The following is a 22,696-nucleotide window of genomic DNA, read 5'->3' as shown; positions in this document are numbered from 1 at the left end:
AAGAATCCTCGGAATCTGACATACAAAGCACACTAAAAGAGATGCCTTTCCAGTGGCGCTCAGTCGACCCCTGGGACTATGCAACAGGTTTGACGGGGGAGATGACTGCTCGTGGGCAAACCCTACCAGCCTCCCTTCGACCTCCAGTATGTCTTCTCCCCTGTGCAGGGGAGCGGGACAGGGAACTTCGTCTAGGAGCATTGGTAGGAAGGACAGCCGCCTCCTTGGATATCACAACACACTCACTTTGCACTCGACTTGCACTGGCACTGGAAGCATGAACATTAGGAGCAGAAGCTTTATCCACAAAAGCCTTAAAAGATTAACCTAGTTCCATGAAAGTGTTAGCCAGGAACTCAAACCTGGTTCCATGAAAGTGTTAGCCAGGAACTCAAACTTCTTATTGAACCTAGATTCGAGACCAGCAATGGTGTTGAGATCAGAAGCATGGGAACTGGGTACAGGAGTTTGCAGTAAGACAGTAGGAGGACTCAGGATGGGAGAAAAAGACAGGATAAGAGAAGAAATAGCACTACCCTCAGCCACTGAAGGCAAAGGAGCAGCCTTTAAGCTAGCTCTATTTTAGGCTCTTAAGAGCACCTTCCTCTTCCTATCCCTATAAAGCTCATTGGAATGAGACCTATAAACCTTCCATTGATGTTCATCCCAATCCTGGCATTCTGGGCAAGTAATTTCCCCATTGCAATCCTGCCCTCTACATTTTTATGCATTTGGTATGTGAATCATATGTCACTTTACTTAATCTAGTTTTACAACCCTCGGTACAAAACCGAACACTAGATGAATTAGAATCTAACATTTCAATTATGGAAAAAATGCTAACCAAAGCTAACAATTCACTAATTGAAAGAAGCCACACAAAATCTGAATACGTCACCAATACATGACTAACAAATCCAAGAAATGATGAAAGGTACTGCCCAAAAACCACTGATGTTGATCGGGAGCAGGCAGAAAACGAATTGAAGTTACCTGCTGAGTTGTACCTGTCAGTCCTGATGGTGGGTGGGACCTGGTCACCTACACAAGCTATGGTAGTGCCACCACAAAATTTGAATTTTTGGTCTGCTGTGGTAGGAAGCTAGTAGCTACGTAATTGCTTGGTAAGTCACTTATATAAAAAAAAAAGTAAATTCTGAATATAACAAAAAGGTCATGATTAAAAAAATGAAAACCAAAAACCAGATTAGAATAAATTGCTAACAAAAATACTGTCCAAAAAGTGATTAGTGGAAACAGCTCAAAGAAAAGACATAGCAGCAGAAACACTATGTGGGAGAGAGAGAGAATATGGCACAAAGAAGGAATTTCCAGTCACACTACAAACAAGTAGAGAGAGAGAGAGAGAGAGAGAGAGAGAGAGAGAGAGAGAGAGAGAGAGAGAGAGAGAGAGAGAGAGAGAGAGAGAGAGAGAGAGAGAGAGAGAGAGAGACCACACCTTTCAGCTCTGGGTGAGGATAAGTAGTTGACTCATAAAGATATACTACTGTATATACTGGGAAAAAGAACAAGGCTAAAAAGTCAAGTGGCAAAGGCAGAGGAGGAGTGGGGAGTATTGGAACCAGAATCCCAACACAATGGAGGAAAAAGACAAAACATTCAAGATAACAAAGAGTTTTTTAAAGTAATCTGTATTTTTCCTAAGTATACAAACCTGAGGTCCTTTACATTAGGAATTACTTTCAGCGAAGTAACTACTGTCCAGGAGGTGTGAGTACCACCTGCCCAGATGTAAACATTCCAATTTGCTTTTCGGCCCAGGTGTCAGATTGAGGGGTGGCATGAGGTGGGCATGAAATGTAATGGACCTCAGGTTTGTATAGTTAGGAAAAATACAATTTACTTAAGAACTTTAAAGTCAGTGACATTAAGGCAAATACAAGCATTGGGTTTGTCTTATTGTCATGGTCTCCTTCCTCCCCTTGCTAGAGGAATGAGTGGGGTTGCTTATATGATCCTGAAAGGAAATAGAACGGAAACTCTAGTTGAGTGGTTACCTGCATCGACCGCCAGATCCAGCATGCAACGGCACGTCCGCTCCCTGCCCGTAGGAAGAGAGTCAAGATGAGGAGAAGAAAGAGAGGCCAGTCACTCCACATTCATTCTCCCAGTCACAACTGTACATCTTAGGCGAGACGCAACCTGTCCTGTTAGAGGAGCCGGGTAAGCTAAACTTGTTGAGCAGCCACCACAGGACCCAAGGAAAGAGTGTCCAAGGACCTGTGGGCAACATCCCGAAGGTAGAAAGAAGTGAAGGTGGTCTGTTGGGACGACACACCCGCCCTCAAAACCTGTGGGACTGAGAGGTTCTTCCAGAATGCGAGGGACGGACCAATGCTGCAGACTTCATGAGCTCTGGGACAAAGCGTACAGGTGTCGTCTCCTCCAGCAGCACAATACACACTCCTTATCATCTCACGAAGCCAGAAAGAGATCGTGTTCTTGGACACTTCTTTCTTAATCAAGCCAGCGCTAACGAAGAGTCGTCAACACTCAGGCTGGAGGTGGCGAGTCCTCTTCTGGTAGCACCGCAGCACTCTAACAGGACATAGTAGCATCTCGTCTGGATCATTACCAACAAGGTCCTTTAGGGAGGGGATCATGAAAGACTCAAACTGAGTGTTAGAGACTGAAGGATTCTAAGTCTTCACTAGGAAATCTGGGATGAAATCGAGTGTAACTGATCCCCACCCCTTGAGTGTTTAACATCAAAGGAAAGTCCGTGAAGTTTGCCAACTCTCTTTGCTGATGCCAGGGAATGCAAGAAGACGGTCTTGAGGGTCAGATGCCTGTCTGACGATTCTCGTAAAGGCTCGTAAGGTGCATGGGTCAGGCTCCTTAGAACTAGTGTCACATCCCACGCAGGGGGCTTGAGATCCCTGGGTGGGCAAGACCTCTCGAAGCTTCTCATTAGTAGGGATATCTCAAAGGGCGAGGAGATATCTACACCTTTCAGCTGCAAGACTAGGCCGAGTGCAGCCCGATAGCCTTTTACAGTTGAAACGGAGAGAAGCTTCTCCCAGCGAAGAAAGACGAGGAAGTCTGCGACCTGCTCAACAGTAGCTCTGACCGGACAGATACCCCGTCCATGACACCAGCAACAGGAGACGGGCCACTTTCCCTGGTGCAGTAAACCCCCCGTATTCGTGGACTCACCTATTCGCAGATTTCTCTATGGAACACACACACACATTATTCATGGAAAATTTGCCCATTTGCAGTATTTTTCACTGGGAAATATTCACTAATTACTCTATTTTCATATCAATTTCATGACTAAATGCACTTTTTGTGACAAAACTATTAAAATACTCAAGTACAAGCATTTTTTTTTTTATTTGGTGTTTGAACTATCAATATAGGCAGTTCTAAGTGTTTTTGAGAGGTTTTAAGTATTCGCAGATTTTAGCTATTCGAGGTGTGTGTGTGTGGTAAGCATCCCCCGCGAATATGGGGAGTTTACTGTAAACCACTGCGGAGGATCGTCTGAGGTATCCGGCCATCTCCGTTGCTGTGTCACACGAAAAGCCTCTCGCTCACAGGAGATGGATGACCTCCAGCCATGAAGACACAGGGACTGCACTGCCAGGCGATACCGTTCGATGTGGGGTTGACACAGCAGATTGGGCTAGGGGGGGATCTCTCTCAGCGCCTTGGAAAGGAGAGCTAGCAGGTCGGGATACCAAATGGCCTGCGGCCACTTGGGTGCCACCAGAATCATTCTGAGATTTGGATTGATCATCACTTGGTTAATCACTCTGCGAATCAGACAGAACGGAGGAAAGGCATAGATGTCGAGGTTGTCCCACAGGTGCCGGAACGCGTCCTCCGCAGCGGCCCATGGGTCCGGCATAACTGAACAGAACACCTGAAGTTTTCTGTTGTGTGGGGTGGCAAACAGATCGATGACTGAACGCCCCCATAGGTCGAACAACCTTTCCGCGACTTCCGGGTGAAGGGCCCATTCTGTTCAGATCACCTGATTCTAGTGGCTGAGCTTGTCTGCCACGACATTCCTCTTGCCTGGAATGTACCTGGCTGACTGCTCTGCTGAGTGAGCCAGCACTCACTCGTGCACCTACATCATCAACAGGTGGAGCGGGAAGGATACTAGACACCCCTACTTGTTGACATATGCCACTACCGTGGTATTGTCGCTCATCAGCACCATGTAGTGTCCCATCACTCGATCCTAGAACTCTTGAAGAGCCAAGAAGGCTGCCTTGAGTTACAGGATATTGATGTAAGGGTGCGTCATCTCAGTGCCACACTCCTGAAGTCAGCAACTCCTCCAGGTGTGCGTCCCATCCTTCGGTCAATGCATCCGAGAACAGAAGCATGTCCAGATGGGGAGTATGTAGGCATAATCCTATTAAGAGGTTCCTGTCGCCCACCCACCAGTCTAGGTCCTCTCTCACCTCCTTGGAAAGAGAGATGAGAAAGTACTGGGGGTCTCGGGACTGGGACCAATACTCCTTTGGTCCCCCCATTGTAGAGACTGAAGGTGAAGACACCCATGAGGGACCAGCTTCTCCAGCAAAGACATGTGACTGATGATGACTTGCCACTGCCGCCTTCCTGAACTTGCTGATAAGAGAGTCTGAGGGAAAGACTTTCACTGCTACCGTATCTATCAGCATGCCCAGGTACTTTATCCTCTGCTTGGGAATGAGATCCAACTTCTCGAGATCTACCACAATCCCAGGATCGAGGCAAAACTCAAGGAGCTGATCCCTGTCCTGCAGCAACCGCGAGCAGTAACTCACCAGGACCAGCCAGTCGCCAAGATACCTCAGTGGACGATTCCCGTGCAAATGGGCCCAAGCTGACTCTAGAGAAAACTTTCTCGTGAACACCTGGGGAGCAGTCGAGAGCCCAAAGCAGAGTGCCCTGAAACGGAAGACCGACCCCAAGGATAAAGAGGAGGTACTTGTGAGAGGACGGATGAATGGGTATTTGGAAATATGTGTCCTTCAAGTCCACCGTAAGCATGAAGTTGTTCTCCCTGATGGAGGTGAGCAAGGATTGCGCCGTCTCCGTCATGAACCTAGTAAGGAGAACAGGAGAGAGAGGTCTATGACCGGTCTCCAACCCACTATGGCTTTCTATACGAAAGTTTCGGCTGGGGATCGATCCAACATGACTTCCACAGCACCCTTGTTCAGCATGGCTTGCACTTCTCACATTAGTGCGATATCCTTTGGAGATCCTTGAATGTAGGTGTGGAGACGGACCGGAGTGGTGGTGGGGAGTGGCTGAGACTCAAAGGGTAGTAGACATCCCTCCCAAAGGACATCCACTATCCACGTCTCAGCTTCATATTGCTGCCATGTTGCCCAATGGCACAACAGGCAACCCCCACCTTCGGCAGCAGTTGGGGGGAGAACGCCGGCCCTCGCATTTCCCCTTCTTCCCCTTGCCCCCTTTACCAAATTGGAAAGGGTGCTGAAAGGCCACCCTTTCCAGAGGAACAAGAAAGCTGGGTGTTCCCACAGGATCCCTTTGAAGACTGAGACTTCTTATGGGCTGAGGAAGAGCTAGCCTGACCCGAAGGCAGGGCTGCAGTGGAGCGCGAAGACCTCTGGGTCTTCGCCACAAGGCGTTCGCCATCATCAGCCAGATGCTTGTCCACTGCAGCATCCACCAACTCTCTAAGGAAGAGAGAGGTAGAACCCAGTAACGGTAAGTTCCGCAGGGTCATTGGCAACTCGGGACCCATGGACCTGGCGAAGAGAGAAAGAACAGCAAAGCACTTTCCTGGGAAGAGCAGAGTTCACTTGAACAGAGCCGAGAACCCGATTCGGAAAAAACGAGTGGGGCCGAGCCAATCATGCGAACGTGATCCAGACTGGGTGGTATGCGGTGGACTGGTTGGCAAGTGGGGCGAGCCAAGCCGAGCTGAGCCAGTCTCACAAGCGAGACCAGGGGCTGGGTGGGGTGAGCAAGCCAAGCTGATCACGTGAACACAATTGGAACTGGACAGGGCAGAATTCATCTGCATGGTATTCCACAGAATCTCGAGCACTCAGAGTGGCTCATGAACGAGCACCAGAAGCAGCCCCCATCTTAGAGGCGGAACCTCTAGGACTGGGAACGGGATTACAAACCAAGGTCTGCGCACCCGCGGCTGCCGAAACACAAAACCCAGGGCTCTGCGAATTGGTTTGCTAACCTGAAGGTTGGGAAGAGCCAACGAGAGACCCACTGCCTCCTCGGAAGGAGGCAGTCCCTAGATGATGCCCTTCATCAAGGGGAAAGCAGCAGCCTTCCTCTCCTTTGGCCGACAGAGGTCTGTCCGGTTCCCGCAACCCCCTTGAACCTCGGGAGAGGAAGGGAAGAGGCAGCAGAAGACGAAATTGAAGAGAAGTTGAAGAAGACAGTGGCTACTTACACTGGGCGACTTCCTTCACCTTCACTTCAACATTTTCTACAGGATGGTGGACACGAAACATCGTAACCTCCAGGGCAGCTAAGCAAGAACACAATGGAAGCAGCCCAGGACACCACCGCCAGGAGAAGCAGCAGGCACGATCAGGATAGCCGATGCAGGAACTACTGAAGCTGTCCGGAGGGCAGGAGCTACTGCAACAGCCAGAAATGTCACTTCCAAAAAGCGGCTTCCTTCACCTTCACTCCAACATCATCTACGGGATGGCAGACATCGTAACCTCCAGGGCAGCTAGGCAGGATCACAATGGAAGCGGCCCAGGACACCACCACGAGGAGAAGCAGCAGGCACGATCAGGACAGCCAGTGCAGGAGCTACGGAAGTGGTTCAGATGGCAGGAGCTACAGCAACAGCTAGGAACGTCACAAGTCATCAGCAGCTACAGGAACGATCAGGATGGCTGCGGCAGGAGACCAGGAAGAGCCGCCCAGAGACTGTCGTTGAGTTAGCAGGAGCATAACACAAGAAACAGCAGGAGCAGATGGACCATAGATACACCAGAGGCAGTGCCACAGCCAACATGAAGGCCAGCAGTGACAGCAATCAATCCACATCAGCGGGAACAGTTGGAACGATCCCGACATGGAACTATGCCATTCCAACCAGGTATTGTGGTTGATCCCAAAGCAACATTGAATGAACGTCGCAACTCCTTAGTGCAAGATATCCCCTGAGATATCAAGCCAACTACTTCTGTGCCTGCAATGCTCGATGTCAACCTGAAAGAAAATGCAAAGATGATTAGTAGAGGGAGACTCTTCTCGCTACGAGGGAAACTGCCCTACACAGCAAGAGACACCTTAGAAGAGGTCGCCTGACTGCCTGCGGCCACACCCCCCTCGCGGTCTTCACCCAACGAGCGAGCAAAAAGGGCGAAGGAGAGAGATCTCTACCAAAGGATAGATAAGGAAGAACCTACAGGGAGAGAGAAGGAAGGAGGGGAGGCCACCAAGGGTGCCGTGGAAGTGGATCAGCACAAGCAGGAAGGAAGTAGTCATGCCCTTGTACACGGAAGGTGGGAGCCCAAGAAGGGAAGTGAACTCTTCCGTCCAGATCAATGTAGGGGAGCGAAGACTTTACGTCCCAATCTAATATCTCCGAACGTACAGGGGAACGCCTTCAGTATCTTAATACATTAAACTTCCCGTATTCGCAGGGGATGTGTACCACACCCCTCCGCGAATAGCTGAAATCCACAAATACTTAAAACCCCTCTAAACACATAACTGCCTATTTTGATAGTTTAAACACAAGAAAAACCCTCTAAAAATGCTTATACCTGAGTATTTTGATAGTTTTATTACAAAAAGTGCATTTAGTCTTGAAAATATGAAAATACAATACAGTCATACTCCGAACTTACGCGAGGTTAGGTTCCAGAACCCCTTGCGCTGGTGAATTTTCATGCAAGTTTGGCATGGTCTCTAAAAATGCTAATAAATGCTTATTTCTAAAGTTTAAATACTAAATATGACCCTACTCATGCTCCAAAATTATCAAGTTAACTTTTTAATGAAATTAAAGTTACTGTAATTTCATTTAAAAGTTAGCTTAATATATTATCCTTAAAAAAGAGAAATAAATGGCCAATTTCTTTATTCTGCGTCTCTTTATCTTTGTTCTGAAATGCTTTTTCATGAACAAACAGTGTTTTATATTCTGACTAATACAACTCTTAGTTATCATGTCTCTGTTTTAGAACGTATTTGCAATAGTAGCGCATTTACACTTCGTAGACGATACAGGTCAAATTAGATCAATTTAAACTATCTACTGTACAGGTAAAGACATACAGAGAATTAGTAAGTTGTAAAAATGTGTGAGCGCTAACTATGAATGAGAGAGAGAACCAACATGAACGGTAAAGAATCACCAAGTTCAAGGGTTGTCCTTAGTGAAATTATTTATCAAGAGAGAGAGAGAGAGAGAGAGAGAGCTAGCTTAATGCATTACCCTTAAAAAAAGAAATAAATGGTTGACTTAAGAATATAGTGTGACTCTCTCCCCCATTCCACCAATCTATTTTTGCTAAGTAACCAATTGGTTCTTAGCCACGTAAGGTAAGTCTAATCCTTCAGGCCAGCCCTAGGAGAGCTGTTAATCAGCTCAGTGGTCTGGTAAAACTAAGGTATACTTAACTTTTTAGAAACCTTCTCAACCTTGTTTTTACAAACTTTTTTTATTCTGTCACTTTCTCTTTGTTCTGAAATGCTCTATGTCTTTATGTTTTAGAACTGCGCATTTACAGTTTGTAAACGGTACAGGTAAAATTATATCAATTCAAAATTATCTACTGTACAGTTAAAGACATACAGAGAAACAGTGCTGTAATACGTAGGTTGGCTTAAAGACATACAGAGAAACAGTGCTGTAATACGTAGGTTGGCTAACTTCGAATGAGAGAGAGAGAGAGAGAGAGAGAGAGAGAGAGAGAGAGAGAGAGAGAGAGAGAGAGAGAGAGAGAGAGAGAGAAGAAAAATTTCACCACTGATTAGCAACACTCCCATTCTTGTCATGTTAAATGACATGTCTGACAGCTTTTGCCTTCCACCTTCTTACAAAAGATGAGGGAAGAATTTGTTTGTTCAAGATAATACGAATTTTGTATTACAATTTTATTATTATTATATTAAATTTTACTAAATCTTATTTACCCTTAAACGTCGAGCCTCTATTTACAAAAGTGTCTGCCGTATGCCGGCGGGGTTTGAGAGTTAGCGCCAAAGCGGAAAGAAACTTTTTTTCAAAAAATCACAGCACGCTTAGTTTTTAAGATTAAAAGTTCATTTTTGGCTCCTTTTTTTTGTCACTGCCTGAAGTTTAGTATGCAACCATCAGCAATGAAAAAAAATATCATTATCATATATAAATATTGGAATATATGACAGCGTGAAAAAAGTCATATATAACTGTATACAAATCGCGCTAGCTGTGAGCAAAACGGTTAAAGCTAATGAGTTATTTTTTTTTCGTTGCATTGTACACTAAATTGCGATGATTTTGGCATATAACATATTGTAAAACGATCAAAACAACACAGAGAAAATATTATCACAAAATGATGTACGAATTCGTAACGCGCGGACTAAAAAAAAAAGTTTTCTTCAAAAATTCACCATAAATCGAAATATTGTGCTAGAGACTTTTCGTCTGTTGCAAAATGAAGGTAAATGATTGAATATTACTAGAATATATGAGTTTTAGCCTAAAATTGCATTTTTCGACCATTTCGGTCGAGTCAAAGTTGACCGAAGGTTGAAATTTTGGCACTTACCGTGATTTATATGAAAATATTTCAAAACTGACAAAAGCTACAACCATGAGTTACTTTTTGTTGCATTCTACATGAAACTGTTCACATTTTCATGTATAAAACTTCATGTAACGGCTAATAGACAACGGTACAAAATTATGACAAAGTGACTAAAGAAATTGAGATTTTCAGCAGAGTTAGCGCACGCTGAGGTAAGGAAAAAGTTTTTTCAAAAATTCACCATAAATCGAAATATTGTGCTAGAGACTTCTCGTTTGTTGCAAAATGAAGGTAAATGATTGAATATTACTAGAATGTAAGAGTTTTAGCTTACAATTGCATTTTTCGACCATTTCGGTAGAGTCAAAGTTGACCGAAGGTTGATATTTTGGCACATTGTGATTTATATGAAAATATTTCAAAACTGATAAAAGCTACAACCATGAGTTATTTTTTGTTGTATTCTACATGAAATTGGGCACATTTTCATATATAAAACGTTATGTAACTGCTACAACGGTGCAAAAATTACAACAAAGTGACCTAAGAATTTCTGAGATTTTCAGCAGTTAGCGTGCGGGGAGGTAAGGAAAAAGTTTTTTCAAAAATTCACCATAAATCGAAATATTGTGCTAGAGACTTCTCATTTGTTGCAAAATGAGGGTAAATGATTGAATATTACTAGAATGTAAGAGTTTAGCTTACAATTGCATTTTTCGGCCATTTCGGTCGAGTCAAAGTTGACCAAAGGTTGGAATTTTGGCACTTACCGTGATTTATATGAAAATATTTAAAAACTGATGAAAGCTACAACCATGAATTATTTTTTATTGTATTCTACATGAAATTGCGCACATTTTCATATATAAAACGTTATGTAATGGCTAATATAAAACAGTGAAAAAATTATGACAAAGTGACTAAAGAATTTCTGAGATTTTCAGGTTAGCGCGCGTGGACGTAAGGAAAAAGTTTTTTTTTTAAAATTCACAAATCGAAATATTGTGCTAGAGACTTCTCGTTTTTTGCAAAATGAAGGTAAATGATTGAATATTACTAGAATGTAAGAGTTTTAGCTTACAATTGCATTTTTGACCATTTCGGTCGAGTCAAAGTTGACCGAAGGTTGAAATTTTGGCACTTACCGTGATCTATATGAAAATATGTCAAAATTGATAAAAGCTACAACCATGAGTTATTTTTTTTTATTCTACATGAAATTGCGCACAGTCATATATAAAACTTTATGTAACGTCTAGTAGCAAACTGTGCAAAAATTACGACAAAGTGACTAAAGAATTTCTCAGATTGTAAGAGCCTGACGCCGTCTCTCCCAAACACGTGTGTGTTCGTCGTCCATCGGAGTGGCGAGACGTTTGGCGTCTTCACAAGCAGAAACATACACACAATTTGATACAGAAGATTCATTGGAACATTATGAGTACATGAATAGCATGCTTGCATGGCAATGCAAGTAGTGGGGATTGTACATACATCAAGACAACAATGGTTAGGGAGAAACAGACGGAAATATTGTATGGTTGAAATCGCGTTCCTTTAGAGAAAGAAAACGAGATGCTCTTGTTGTCTTGTCGACTCCGATGGACGATGAACACACGAACGCACACGTGTTTGGAAGAGACGGCGTCAGGCTCTTACAATCTGAGAAATTCTTTAGTCACTTTGTCGTAATTCCTGCACAGTTTGCTACTAGACGTTACATAAAGTTTTATATATGACTGTGCGCTCTTTCATGTAGAATACAAGATTTTCAGCAAAGTTAGCGCTGACGAAAGGAAAGTTTTTTTTCAAAAATTCACAAATCGAAATATTGTGCAAGAGACTTCTCGTTTGTCGCAAAATGAAGGTAAATGATTGAATATTACTAGAATGTAAGTTTTAGCTTACAATTGCCTTTTTCGACCATTTCGGTCGAGTCAAAGTTGACCGAAGGTTGAAATTTTGGCACTTAACGTGATTTATATGAAAATATGTCAAAATTGATAAAAGCTACAACCATGAGTTATTTTTTGTTGTATTCTACATGAAATTGCTCACATTTTCATATATAAAACTTTATGTAAAGGCTAATAGAAAATGGCGCAAAAATTACGACAACGTGACTAAAGAATTTCTGAGATTTTCAGCAGAATTAGCTGATGCTTTCTTTTGGGATAAGAAAGAAATTCATGCATGCGCAGCTGGGTCATGCTCGTAAACAAAACAACAGCGTGATCCGTGAACTCCCAGCATCCCTCAAGGCGCGATTTAAAATTTATCGCAAACAAGGCCTATAAGTATTTTTCCGCGAATATTTAAAAAAACTTTTTGTAGTCGACGCACTTTACGTCCACTTGGCACCCGACAGACAACTTTTGTCAACGTAAAATACGTCCAGTTGGCATTAAAGGGTTAAAGATTTAATTTTTTTGTTATTTCTTCAATTAAATACCAAGTGAAAAGTGAAAATTCTGCCACCCAAGTCTCATGCCCAATCGTTTACCCTATAAATAAATATCACATGGAATATATACAAAAAAATACAGGAAGATCCCACCAGGATAATAAAGAGCTTAACAACAAGTCAAGCGAACAGATCCAAACAGTGTGCAACGCATGATGGACGAAAGCAAACTGGAATGTTTACATCCGGGCAGGCGGGTATTCCCGCCTACCTTGTGGTAGTCAGGTTACTGCCTAACCACCTTGTTCAAGAGTTTAACGGCCGTGTGCAGCTTTGCCGTAATTAATTAAGGTAGATCTAAACTGGCTGTCCAAGGTGAGCTAGGCTATGGCAGTTGACATTTTTCTGTAGAGCTTTACCTGCTGAACAAGAATTTAAAGTAATATTTTGTTGCTCGGCTGTAATTATCTGAGAACTGGTGTGGTAAAACCCTTTCAAGAATAGCCAACAGTTGGGGGGACCCGTTGGGAATTCGGGGTTTTGGTGGGGTAAATAACATGGGAAAAGGTTTGGATACCTTATTGTTTTATTTCCTGTTATGTATGTCATTTGGAACATGAAAAACAAGCGTAAAAAGAAGGACGAATAAATAGATAACGGGAGCCGTTCCAAAGGCACTTTTCATTCATTACTAGTACTAGTGATTCTAAGCCTTAACATGCATGCCCTAGCTTTCGGTTCACCAATTGGCAGTTGCTGGTTTTCTGCACTTAGTGAGAGCTGCGAGAGACTGGCAATTGATGTTTTCCTAAGTTATTTTACTTGCTGAACAAGAATTTAAAAGTAATTATCTCTTGCCAGAACATACCACCTTGCCAGGAATCTTTAAAAATGCAGATAAGTTGCACAGAGCCGTTCTGCCACGGCAACCTATAGAGGCCACCCAAGTTGAAAGCGGAAATGGTAATGTTTTGTTTCCCGTTTACGAAACCTGGCCAGGTAAGGGCACGCTGTCCAAGGTCTGGTAGGTGGGTCAGGTCTGGTTCGGTAAGGACCTGGGTTTCTGGGGAGGTTCAGGGGGGCGAAGCCCCCCGGCCAGGTAAGGGCACGCTGCCCTGTGTTCGGTTAGGTCACTCAGTTTTTTTTTAATTAAGGTCAATATTAGGCTCCGTCCAGACGCCATCTTGTTTGTATTCGTCTGGCGATTTTCTAGTCGGTAGCAACTGCCACCTGGTAGTGGGTCCCGGCTAGAAATTTTGCAGATGAAAACCCTTAGCAAACTAAACTGTAAGCTTCCCGTATATTGTGTTGGAACAACTATAGTTTTACCTCAAATTTTACCAAAGCCAGTTTCCAAAGTAATACCCAACACAGAGCTAATACTTAGGCCTAGTTCTACCACTTAGATGTATTGACAATTTCCTTTAGGAACCTAAATCCCACTGATATACAGTAAGTTTATGGCATGTCTTCTGGCTATCATTCAACAAGCCTAGTAATAGTGTGGTATTATGGCAGTATGAGGCAACACGCCATAATGACAAAGAAATATGTTTTTCTGACTGATTTTGATGTGTTTAGTACGAATTTCACCTTCAATTTCGTCGGAAAATAACGGTTTTGGAGCTAACTCCATGTACTTAAGTGGACCAAAACCCATCAATTTCCGACGAAATTCAAGGTGAAATTCGTGCTTAACACATCAAAATCAATCAGAATAACATAATTCCTTATCAGTGAAACCCACACACCTAACCTAACCTCTCACAGAAGTACCCAGGTCACAGCCCCTAACTTATGCATGACCAAAGGACGAAAAAATAAGGTTCATATCCCGTCCAGCAACTGCAATAACTTATTAATGTATGGGTACCCAACGGGTCCCCCCCCGCCCAGCACTAAACTTGGCAAAGGGACATTCCATTTGGTCGACAACAAACACATGCACCGCCAGTATCAGAACCCCTAGAAGTGTTAAATGGGAGAAAATAATCCAGGTATTTCTAAGAAACTATCCATTTCCGACGAATTTTAATGTGAAATTTGTGCGAAACACATCAAAATGACCTAAAAAGTGTATTTCCTTGCCATTTGGCCATGCTGCCTTTTACTGCAATTTTACCAATAGTGTAGGGACCAGGTACCGTGGGAAAGATTGTGCTAGGTTTGGTATGGACGGTTGGGTCATTAGCAAAATATGAAATCATATTTTCAAGTCCATAATGCTTCAATGTAAACTTTCACCAAAAAATTACCGCAGGTAGGTATCAATACGGGAATGAGCTAATACAACTCACATGGTTATGGGGGCTGGCAGACACCATAACCCCAAACCCTTCACTCAGCATTCAACCAGCCTATCCTGAACCGGAATTAAGTATATCTTAGTTTAACCAGAACACTGAGCTGATTAACAGCCCTCCTAGGCTGGCCCGAAGGATTAGATTTATTTTGCGTGGCTAAGAACCAACTGGTTACCTAGCAACGGGACCTACAGCTTATTGTGGGATCCGAACATTATGACGAGAAATGAATTTCTCTACCAAAATAAATTCCTCTAATTCTTCATTAGCCGGGTAGGAGAGTCGAATGCTGGGCCAACTGCGTGCCAGGCGACAGCTCTATCAACCTCTCCAACGAACTAAAAACTCAAGATTCAATACTTTGGCATAAGCTTACTAGCACATTTCGACCTCTGATATAGCAATGACATATCATATACGGCGACCTTAATACAACAACCTAAATAAACATAACCACAGTGCCTAAGAATGGTGACTTTTAACCTGGGATCTGTACAACGGATTGTTCCCATTAACCAAAATTTCCTTCAGAAGGGAAGCACCAGGCGCTATGATAAGTTAGTCATTTACAAGCTGTAAAGTCATCCAATATTATTAGCTTCCTTTATTTCCGAAACTAAATAACATAAACTTATTAACTGGAATGAACACTAAACAAAACGTCCGACGATGAACTAGATAAAAAGGGATAAATCACAGGATCAAGAAAACTTACACGTTTTGAACGGCTGACTACTGAAGAGAAGAGATGTTTGGGAACAATGCATTATGGGACTTATTCAGTGTTACCAGACACTACATAACGATCAGCTGATTCATACCAATGCCCACTATCAATGTTTAAACTATTAATAGTTGGCAACAGTGTACCATGGTAAACAAATGATCGAAATGTACAATTTAGTGATACTTCTCAAAATACAATTTTTTACTAAACCTACTGTACAATTGAACGTCAAATATTTTGAACTTTATGTTAATAGTTAGTAAATTTTAGTAAACTGATTGCAAATATTTCATAAAATTCAATTACAGTATTTTCTTAGAGGGACTTCTGGGGAAGCATTTCTTCTGAGGAGTAAGAAATTATACTTTTTCCGGGTTATACAACTGTAGCATCCATTGAGTTCACAATGGCATTCCTAGGTAGATCAAGTCTCTCTGCCTTTGTAAGTATTTCTTCAAAAATGTACTTAATCGTAACTGGAAGTCAGTCACCTGATGATATTCATGTAATTTTATCGTCAATCTGAATATAAATAGTTATGTAAAGTAGAGACAAGGGCAACTGTAAATTTCTGGTGGACTTCAATTTACGTAAAGTCTAGCCCTGGGCCTCTGGACAAAATAAGATATGTTACTTAGATTATTGGGTTATTATATAATACCATTCATTCATACCCCGATTGATGAACTGTATATTTTTCTGACATGCTATCGTATGTTTTATGTACGAGTATCCTCTAGGCTGCCTACCCTAGGCTATATGACGTAGATTAGGCCTATCCAACCGAACATGAGTCTGCAGGGAAAGGTTGAATAAAAAAAAAAGTGGAGATATTAACTATTTGTCATAATCTGCAATCATTTTCAAGCAAAATTCCAAAAATTTCCATTGTTCTTTGCAGAAATGTTGACGATACTTTCAACACTTTGAACACTTGTGTACAGTCACTCAGCTAATTGTAAATCACAACACAGTGGCTCTTAATTTACAGGGAGGTTCTCACAATTTTTCAAAGTTCTTTGGCAAACATGGTATTGAAAGAGACTGAAGTACTGTAAGGTGTCCACACAAGATTGCAATTTTGCACCTGGGAGGATACAAAAATTTATCTTTTATATGGATAAACTGTACCCATGGCTGACACAAGCTGGTCTGGTCAGTGAAGCTGAATAATAAGGTAGGGCGCGGTTACAGTTTCGTGTGCTGTGGGTTTCGTCTGCCGATTTCCTAGCCGTGACCCACCACCAGGTGGCAGTGGGTACTGGCTAGAGAATCGGCGGACGGATACAAAAAGATGGCGACCCAACCTGATGAAACCGACCTAACCGAACCTAGGACGGCGTGCCCTTACCTGGCCGGGGGGGCTTGGCCCCCCCCCCGGACCCCCCCCCCAGAAGGGCCGTGGAATTAGTAAATCTATAACTTTTTGAAATAGCACGTACCTCATTCGAAGTCGGAATCGGCGACATTAGACCGCATTTTGGCGGGTGTTGAAACGGCTCTATTTAAGGGATATGCACGTTTAATTAATTCAAGGAAAGCTTTAAAGGGGCAAGGGACGACGCTGCCTTCGTCACACTTGCCACAAGTCCCGCCAAGTAGGCCACTTTTCATTAGGGAAACCAGCAATGAACGCTCTTCGTGACACAAAACGCCTAAATCCACAAGGGTCACTGGATTCTTAGCCGCAAATTCCACGTGGGTCGGATACGACACGGAAGACACGTAAGTAGCCATGTTAGCAACTCTTGAACCCGGAAGAGACTGAGGAAGGTCGCGGGGCATTTCGGGTCGTTGGTCGTCAGTTGTTTGGGTGGAACTACTTACCTTGGCGGAGGGATCTCGGCACGGCAGAATGAGTTAGGCGGCCCAGCATACGAAACTGTAATCTACCCTAAGGTAGTTAACAAGTTGCAAGCAAATGAGGGAAAGGGTGTGGCACCCACTTACTCCACTGTCTGCGTCACATTTGCTTTAGGCTAGTTACATTGCTATAAAAATGGCATTGGTGCTGCATGTCTGCTGACATGGTTGCTGTTGATGAAGCAGTTTCTCCTTTCTCTGATTTAATTGTGATGAGGTGATGAATTTTATCTGAGACTGTGAATTCTTGTTTTTGATGACCACCTGATGGATGTGCATTTACATCTAACACGCTTGCTACGGATGAAGAGAGTTCTCCTCTGTTATCTTACCTTTTAGTGATAACTTTTAACAGAGCATTACTTCATGACTCTAATAGACCTGAAGGATGCATATTTTAAGATACACATTTATCAAGACTCGCAGACAGTACCTTACCGGAAGTTATAAAAGACCAAGTGGATGTACCTGTATAGGAACAAATTAAAAATTCTGGATTATTTGCTTTGTTTTAGGTATACAAAACAAGTCTTTTAACATCTGGATATGTTCCTGTTACTGCAGGAAAAAGTGACATGGACAGTCAAGTGAGTGGCTGCTTCTCCCAACTTCTCACTTGCCACTAGTTAACTATCTTGTTAGCAAGCTGTATCAGCCAGACCAGCTTTTGCTGTAGGTATACCCATGTAAAAAATTTTAGGTTTGTACACCTATAAAAACAGCAAATTATCCTGAAATTGCAGGTTGTTCCAACACAATATACAAACCATCGGTCCTTTACATTAGGAATTACTTTCAGTGAAGCTGGAAATGGCCGTTGAACTTTAAAACAAGGTGGTTAGGCATTTAACTACCGTCCGGGAGCCAGGAGTCCGCCTGCTCGGATGTAAACATTCCAATTTGCTTTCAGCCATTGTGCAGTGCAGATGTGTTTCTCGCTCTCTGCCCTGACTGCTGTTGAGCTGTTTTCCCAGTGGGATCTTTTCTATTTTCCTTGCTTTGATTGCTTTGTGTTTGTCATTATGCAAGCTCATGAATTACTTAAACCTCGTAAGCCCGCCATCCCCCAGCGTATGTGTCCTGGAGTTGGTGGGAAGAATTGTAGTAGCTTCAGGTCAAATATTGATGTGGACCTACACACCCTTTGCTCCTCTTGCAGGGGCCATGTGTGTTCATGAGTATGTAGTGGTGCAAAGAAAAGTTAGATAGAGAGAGCATATAAATAGAATAAAGAGAGAGAGAGAGAGAGAGAGAGAGAATAAAGAGAGAGGAAGAATAAGGAGAGAGAAGAGAGAGAGAACAACAATTAAGCCTGGGTTGTTATGTGTTGAAGTGCTGAATATGTAAACCGCCTTGCACGAGCTCAAAACAGTGAGCGAGTGTATCGCACCTAGGGCCATAAAACCGATCGTAAAATCTGGAAACTGTGGCCTCGCGATTTAGCTATAGCTAGGCATTGTTGGGAAAAGGACCATAGGATGGATTTTAAAAACAGTAGGCTTATATACAAAAGCAATAACATCAGTCATAAGAGGGTAGTGGAAGGGGCACTCATCAGACAGATTAAAATGATAGAAGGAAACAAAGGATTTACCTCAGAAGATCCCATAAGCCGATCTTTAATATTAAAAGAAGCTAAGATCGACCCTTCTGACCTGGAAGTTAGGTCTCCTGCCCAACAGACCGATGGTGACTACTCACATACCACAAGGATTAATACCACTGACCATCAGATCAGGATATCAAACCGACAGGAGGAGATTAACAACTCTCAAGAGAATGGAAACCAGGATAGCCATCATATAAATGACAGCACAGGGAGAAGAAGTTCCAGAAGATTGCTGGGCCTTGAACCAGCCTGACTACCTCATCTCTTGAAAAAGGGTCACAGTTAGGACCTGAAAGTGCTCGAGATCAAAGTAATATGTAAATATTTACCAGTAAACAAGTTATACACAAGAATCTCGTGGGTTTCTCTTTCCATTTTCAGAAGAAAACTGAAAGAAGTTTTTGTCTGGTTAATAATAATAGTAATAATAATAATACTGTAATAATAATAATATAACTGTAATTACAAAATTCGTATGTGATACGTATATTAAACAAACAAATATCTTTCCCTCATCTTTTGTTTGAAGCTCGAAGGCAAAGCTGTCAGACATGTCGATTTAACATGACAAGAAGGGGGAGTGTTGCTGATTAGCGAGTCAGAGGTTTCCTGCTAATTCTCTCTCTCTCTCTCTCTCTCTCTCTCTCTCTCTCTCTCTCTCTCTCTCTCTCTCTCTCTCTCTCTCTCTCTCTGTGTAATAATTCATAAAAAATTTCACTCTCTTATGTAGGGACAGCGGTTATCTCTCTCTCTCATTTGTAGTTAGCGCAACCTACATTTGTTCCGACACATATAAACTGTCAGTCCTTTACATTAGGAATTACTTTCAGCAGAGCTGAAAACACCCGTTAAACTTTCGAACAAGGTGGTTAGGCAGTTAACTACCGTCCGGGAGACGTGAGTACCGCCTGCTTGGATGTAAACATTCTGATTTGCTTTCGGCTGTTTTGTGCAGCAGATGTGTTTCTCGCTCTCTGCCCTGACCGCTGTTGAGCTGTTTTCCTGGTGGGATCTTTATTGTTTTTTCCTTTGCTATCAATATGAATGTTGATAAACCCTGTAAGCCCTCCTTTCCCCCAGCGTGTATGTCCTGGGGTGGGAGGGAAGAAGCGCAATAGCTTCTACTCACGTGTAGATATGGACCCACATGCCTTGCCCCACCTGCAGAGGACCTGTGTTCTCATAATTCTCTGTGCTCTTGAGTGTTGTTCCTCGTCTGCCAAGCAGTGGGCGAAGTTTGAGGGGAGGAGACAGTACCGAAGGAAGCCCGTCAGGATCGTTTCTCCCTCCCAGCAAGCTTCCCCTTCTTGCTGCCTCTCCCTCGGGTGAGGACTCCCCCTCCCCTTCCTCACTTGCTTCGTTGGATGTGGAGGGCCGTGGGTGAGCGGACGATCAGGACATCCTCTGCCACCATACCGCTACAGGTTAAGTTGAGCATCAACCAGTTGCAGTTTTATACTGTAGGCTCACTTAACTAATAAGGAACGACAAGTTTTGTATTCAATGCTAGCAACTTTTCTATTTCAAATTCATTACATGACTTAATGTTTTTGGAGTAGAATACTATGTCCATGTATCCCACCTTCTGTCAATGTGGGATTCAGCTATGTAATTACTTGTAAGATACTTATATAAATATGACATTTTTCTAATAAAATAAAGTTTTATATATACTTAACAAGTAATTACAGAATCGAAGTCCACCCTCCTCTCCTATGATGGTCATAAGGCATAAAACGAATGAGAACTGTTTGCTAGGTCGTTCCAATATTCCGTTAGTGGGACGGGCTGATCACCTACACAAACTATACTGAAGCACTACCTGAGAAATTTTGAATTTAAGTTGCAGTTAAGTGGAAACTGTAGCTATGTAATTACTTGGTAAGTATATATAAAACTTTATTTTATTATAAAAGGTCATTTTGCAACAGGGAAAATAAAGTCTCTGGCTCCAACAAACCCCGACCTGATGTTATACTCAGACGCTTCGGAACTGGTTTGGGGAGCCCTTCTCAACGATATGGAGGTTTCAGGAACTTGGTCTCCTTCCGAAAGAAATCACATCAACGTAAAGGAATTAATAGCGATTCATCTTGCACTTCAGCATTTTGCAACGCAAACCTTCAACAAGGCAGTAGCGGTGCATTCGGACAGTGTGACCTCCCTGGCTTAAATCAAGAATCAAGGAGGAACTCATTCTTTTACGCTCTATGAAGCAACAAAGGATTTTATTCTGTGGGCAACGAGATCCAATTAGTAACCCGCTTCATTTAGGAGAGGATGAACGTCCTTGCAGATGTGGCAAACAGGTTCTACCGACGGAGTGGACGCTCTATCCACAGGTGTGCACTGACCTGTGAAAGCTGTGGGGAAAGCCGTTGATAGACCTGTTCGCGACGTCAAGGAACCATCGTCTTCCACTGTATTGCTTCCCAGCTCCAGATCCGCAAGCATGGGCGACGGATGCCATGCTGCAGGACTGGTCGAACCTCAACCTTTACGCCTTCCCACCTTTCAGCATGGTGAGAGAAGTGTTGAAAAAGTTTAACACACACAACAACGTGTCAGTGACCTTAGTTGCTCTGTTTTGGCCACACAAGGAGTGGTTCCCCAATCTGTTAGGCCTTTTGACGGACTTCCCAAGCCTACTTCCGCAGGAGAGAAATCTTCTCAAACAGCCACATTTTCTCTGATTCCATCAAAGGTTATCCACTCTGGCTCTGACAGGCTTCAGACTGTCAGGGAGCTTGTCAGAGCGAAAGGATTTTCAAGAAAGGCTGGAGAGGCTATTGCTAAGTGTAGGCAACAATCTTCTTCTGCAGTCTACCAAGCCAAGTGAGCAGTTTTTCGGAAGTGGTGCCGGGAGCGAAATATATCCTCTTCTCAAACGTCTGTAGCCCAAATCGCAGATTTTCTATTATATCTTAAACTGCGAAAGGACTCTCAACATCTACCATCAAGGGTTACAGAGCGATGCTGAGCTCAGTATTTAAACATAGAGGAGAAGACCTGTCTTCAAACCAAGACATCAGCGATTTAATGAAACATTTTAATACCAGTAAGCAAGCAAAACTCTCTGGAATCGCTTGAAACTTGGACATGGTCCTTAAATGGCTGCCAGGACCCCTGTTGGAACCCTTGAGTTTAAGTATGTAACTTACCCAGTAGTTACATTGCTATTGTTTCAAAACCGAACGGCAACTAGATTTCAAAATTTGCGCCAGCAAAAACAAAAAACAATATGGCGGCTAGGAGATACCCCCTCTACCCACTGGTGGAGGAGTGAGGAGCTACCTTAACACAAAACTTCAGTCGTTTCTGCTGGCTTATGTTGTACACACCTGTTTGCAGCAGCTGCTAGAATTCAGGAATATTCTGTTATGTTATTAGAATTTGGTGATGTACTTAGTGTTTTGTCTTCAATATTTGGTTAAGTTAAGTATACCTTAGTTTTACCAGACCACTGAGCTGATTAACAGCTCTCCTAGGGCTGGCCCGAAGGATTAGACTTATTTTACGTGGCTAAGAACCAATTGGTTACTTAGCAACGGGACCTACAGCTTATTGTGGAATCCGAACCACATTATAGCGAGAAATGAATTTCTATCACCAGAAATAAATTCCTCTAACTCTTCATCAGCCGGCTGCGGGAATTGAACTCCGGCCCATCGAATGACGGTCTGAAGCTCAACCGACTCGGCCAACAAAGGTCTCAATATTTGGTTAGGACAAGCAGTTACATCATTTCTGGTTTGTGTTATTTGATCTACCCTTTTTTCTTTGCAGTATGTCAAACTTGAGCTCAGGTAAGAACAGGGCATTTGGAGTTTGCAGCAAAGGGTGCAAAAGTAGGTTGGCTAAAGAGATTTATGATACACATACTGTTTGCGCAGCTTGTAGGGGTCAGGACTGAAACCCAGATTTGACACGTGATGAATGTAGAGATTGGGATGAAGGGAAATGGAAGATTTATTCAAGTAGGATGAAAAAGTTAGATTCTGATAGGAAGCGGAAAGCTGCAATTAGAGCTTCCTCTAAGGAAGTAGGTAATCATGATCATGAACTTCC

The 22,696-nt window shown here is 43.0% G+C and overlaps 2 protein-coding genes across 2 annotated transcripts in view; one reads left to right on the top strand and one right to left on the bottom strand.

The window, feature by feature from the left end:
* RpL26 (ribosomal protein L26) overlaps positions 1–15,282 on the bottom strand; it is a 52,389-nt gene extending 37,107 nt beyond the window's left edge. The window contains exon 1 of the mRNA XM_067112363.1: positions 15,145–15,282. The gene's annotated coding sequence lies outside the window, so the exon portion shown is untranslated. The remainder of the gene's footprint in view (positions 1–15,144) is intronic.
* A 161-nt stretch (positions 15,283–15,443) lies between these two features.
* LOC136843727 (short/branched chain specific acyl-CoA dehydrogenase, mitochondrial) overlaps positions 15,444–22,696 on the top strand; it is a 180,052-nt gene continuing 172,799 nt past the window's right edge. The window contains exon 1 of the mRNA XM_067112362.1: positions 15,444–15,598. Coding sequence (XP_066968463.1) covers positions 15,563–15,598 — 36 coding nt within the window. The 5' untranslated portion in view covers positions 15,444–15,562. The remainder of the gene's footprint in view (positions 15,599–22,696) is intronic.

The sequence above is a fragment of the Macrobrachium rosenbergii genome, chromosome 12, assembly GCF_040412425.1.
Source record: "Macrobrachium rosenbergii isolate ZJJX-2024 chromosome 12, ASM4041242v1, whole genome shotgun sequence".
In the NCBI taxonomy this organism is placed as follows: Eukaryota; Metazoa; Arthropoda; class Malacostraca; order Decapoda; family Palaemonidae; genus Macrobrachium; species Macrobrachium rosenbergii.
Note: the sequence above shows the minus strand (reverse complement) of the source record. Positions and strands in the feature narration are given on the sequence as shown.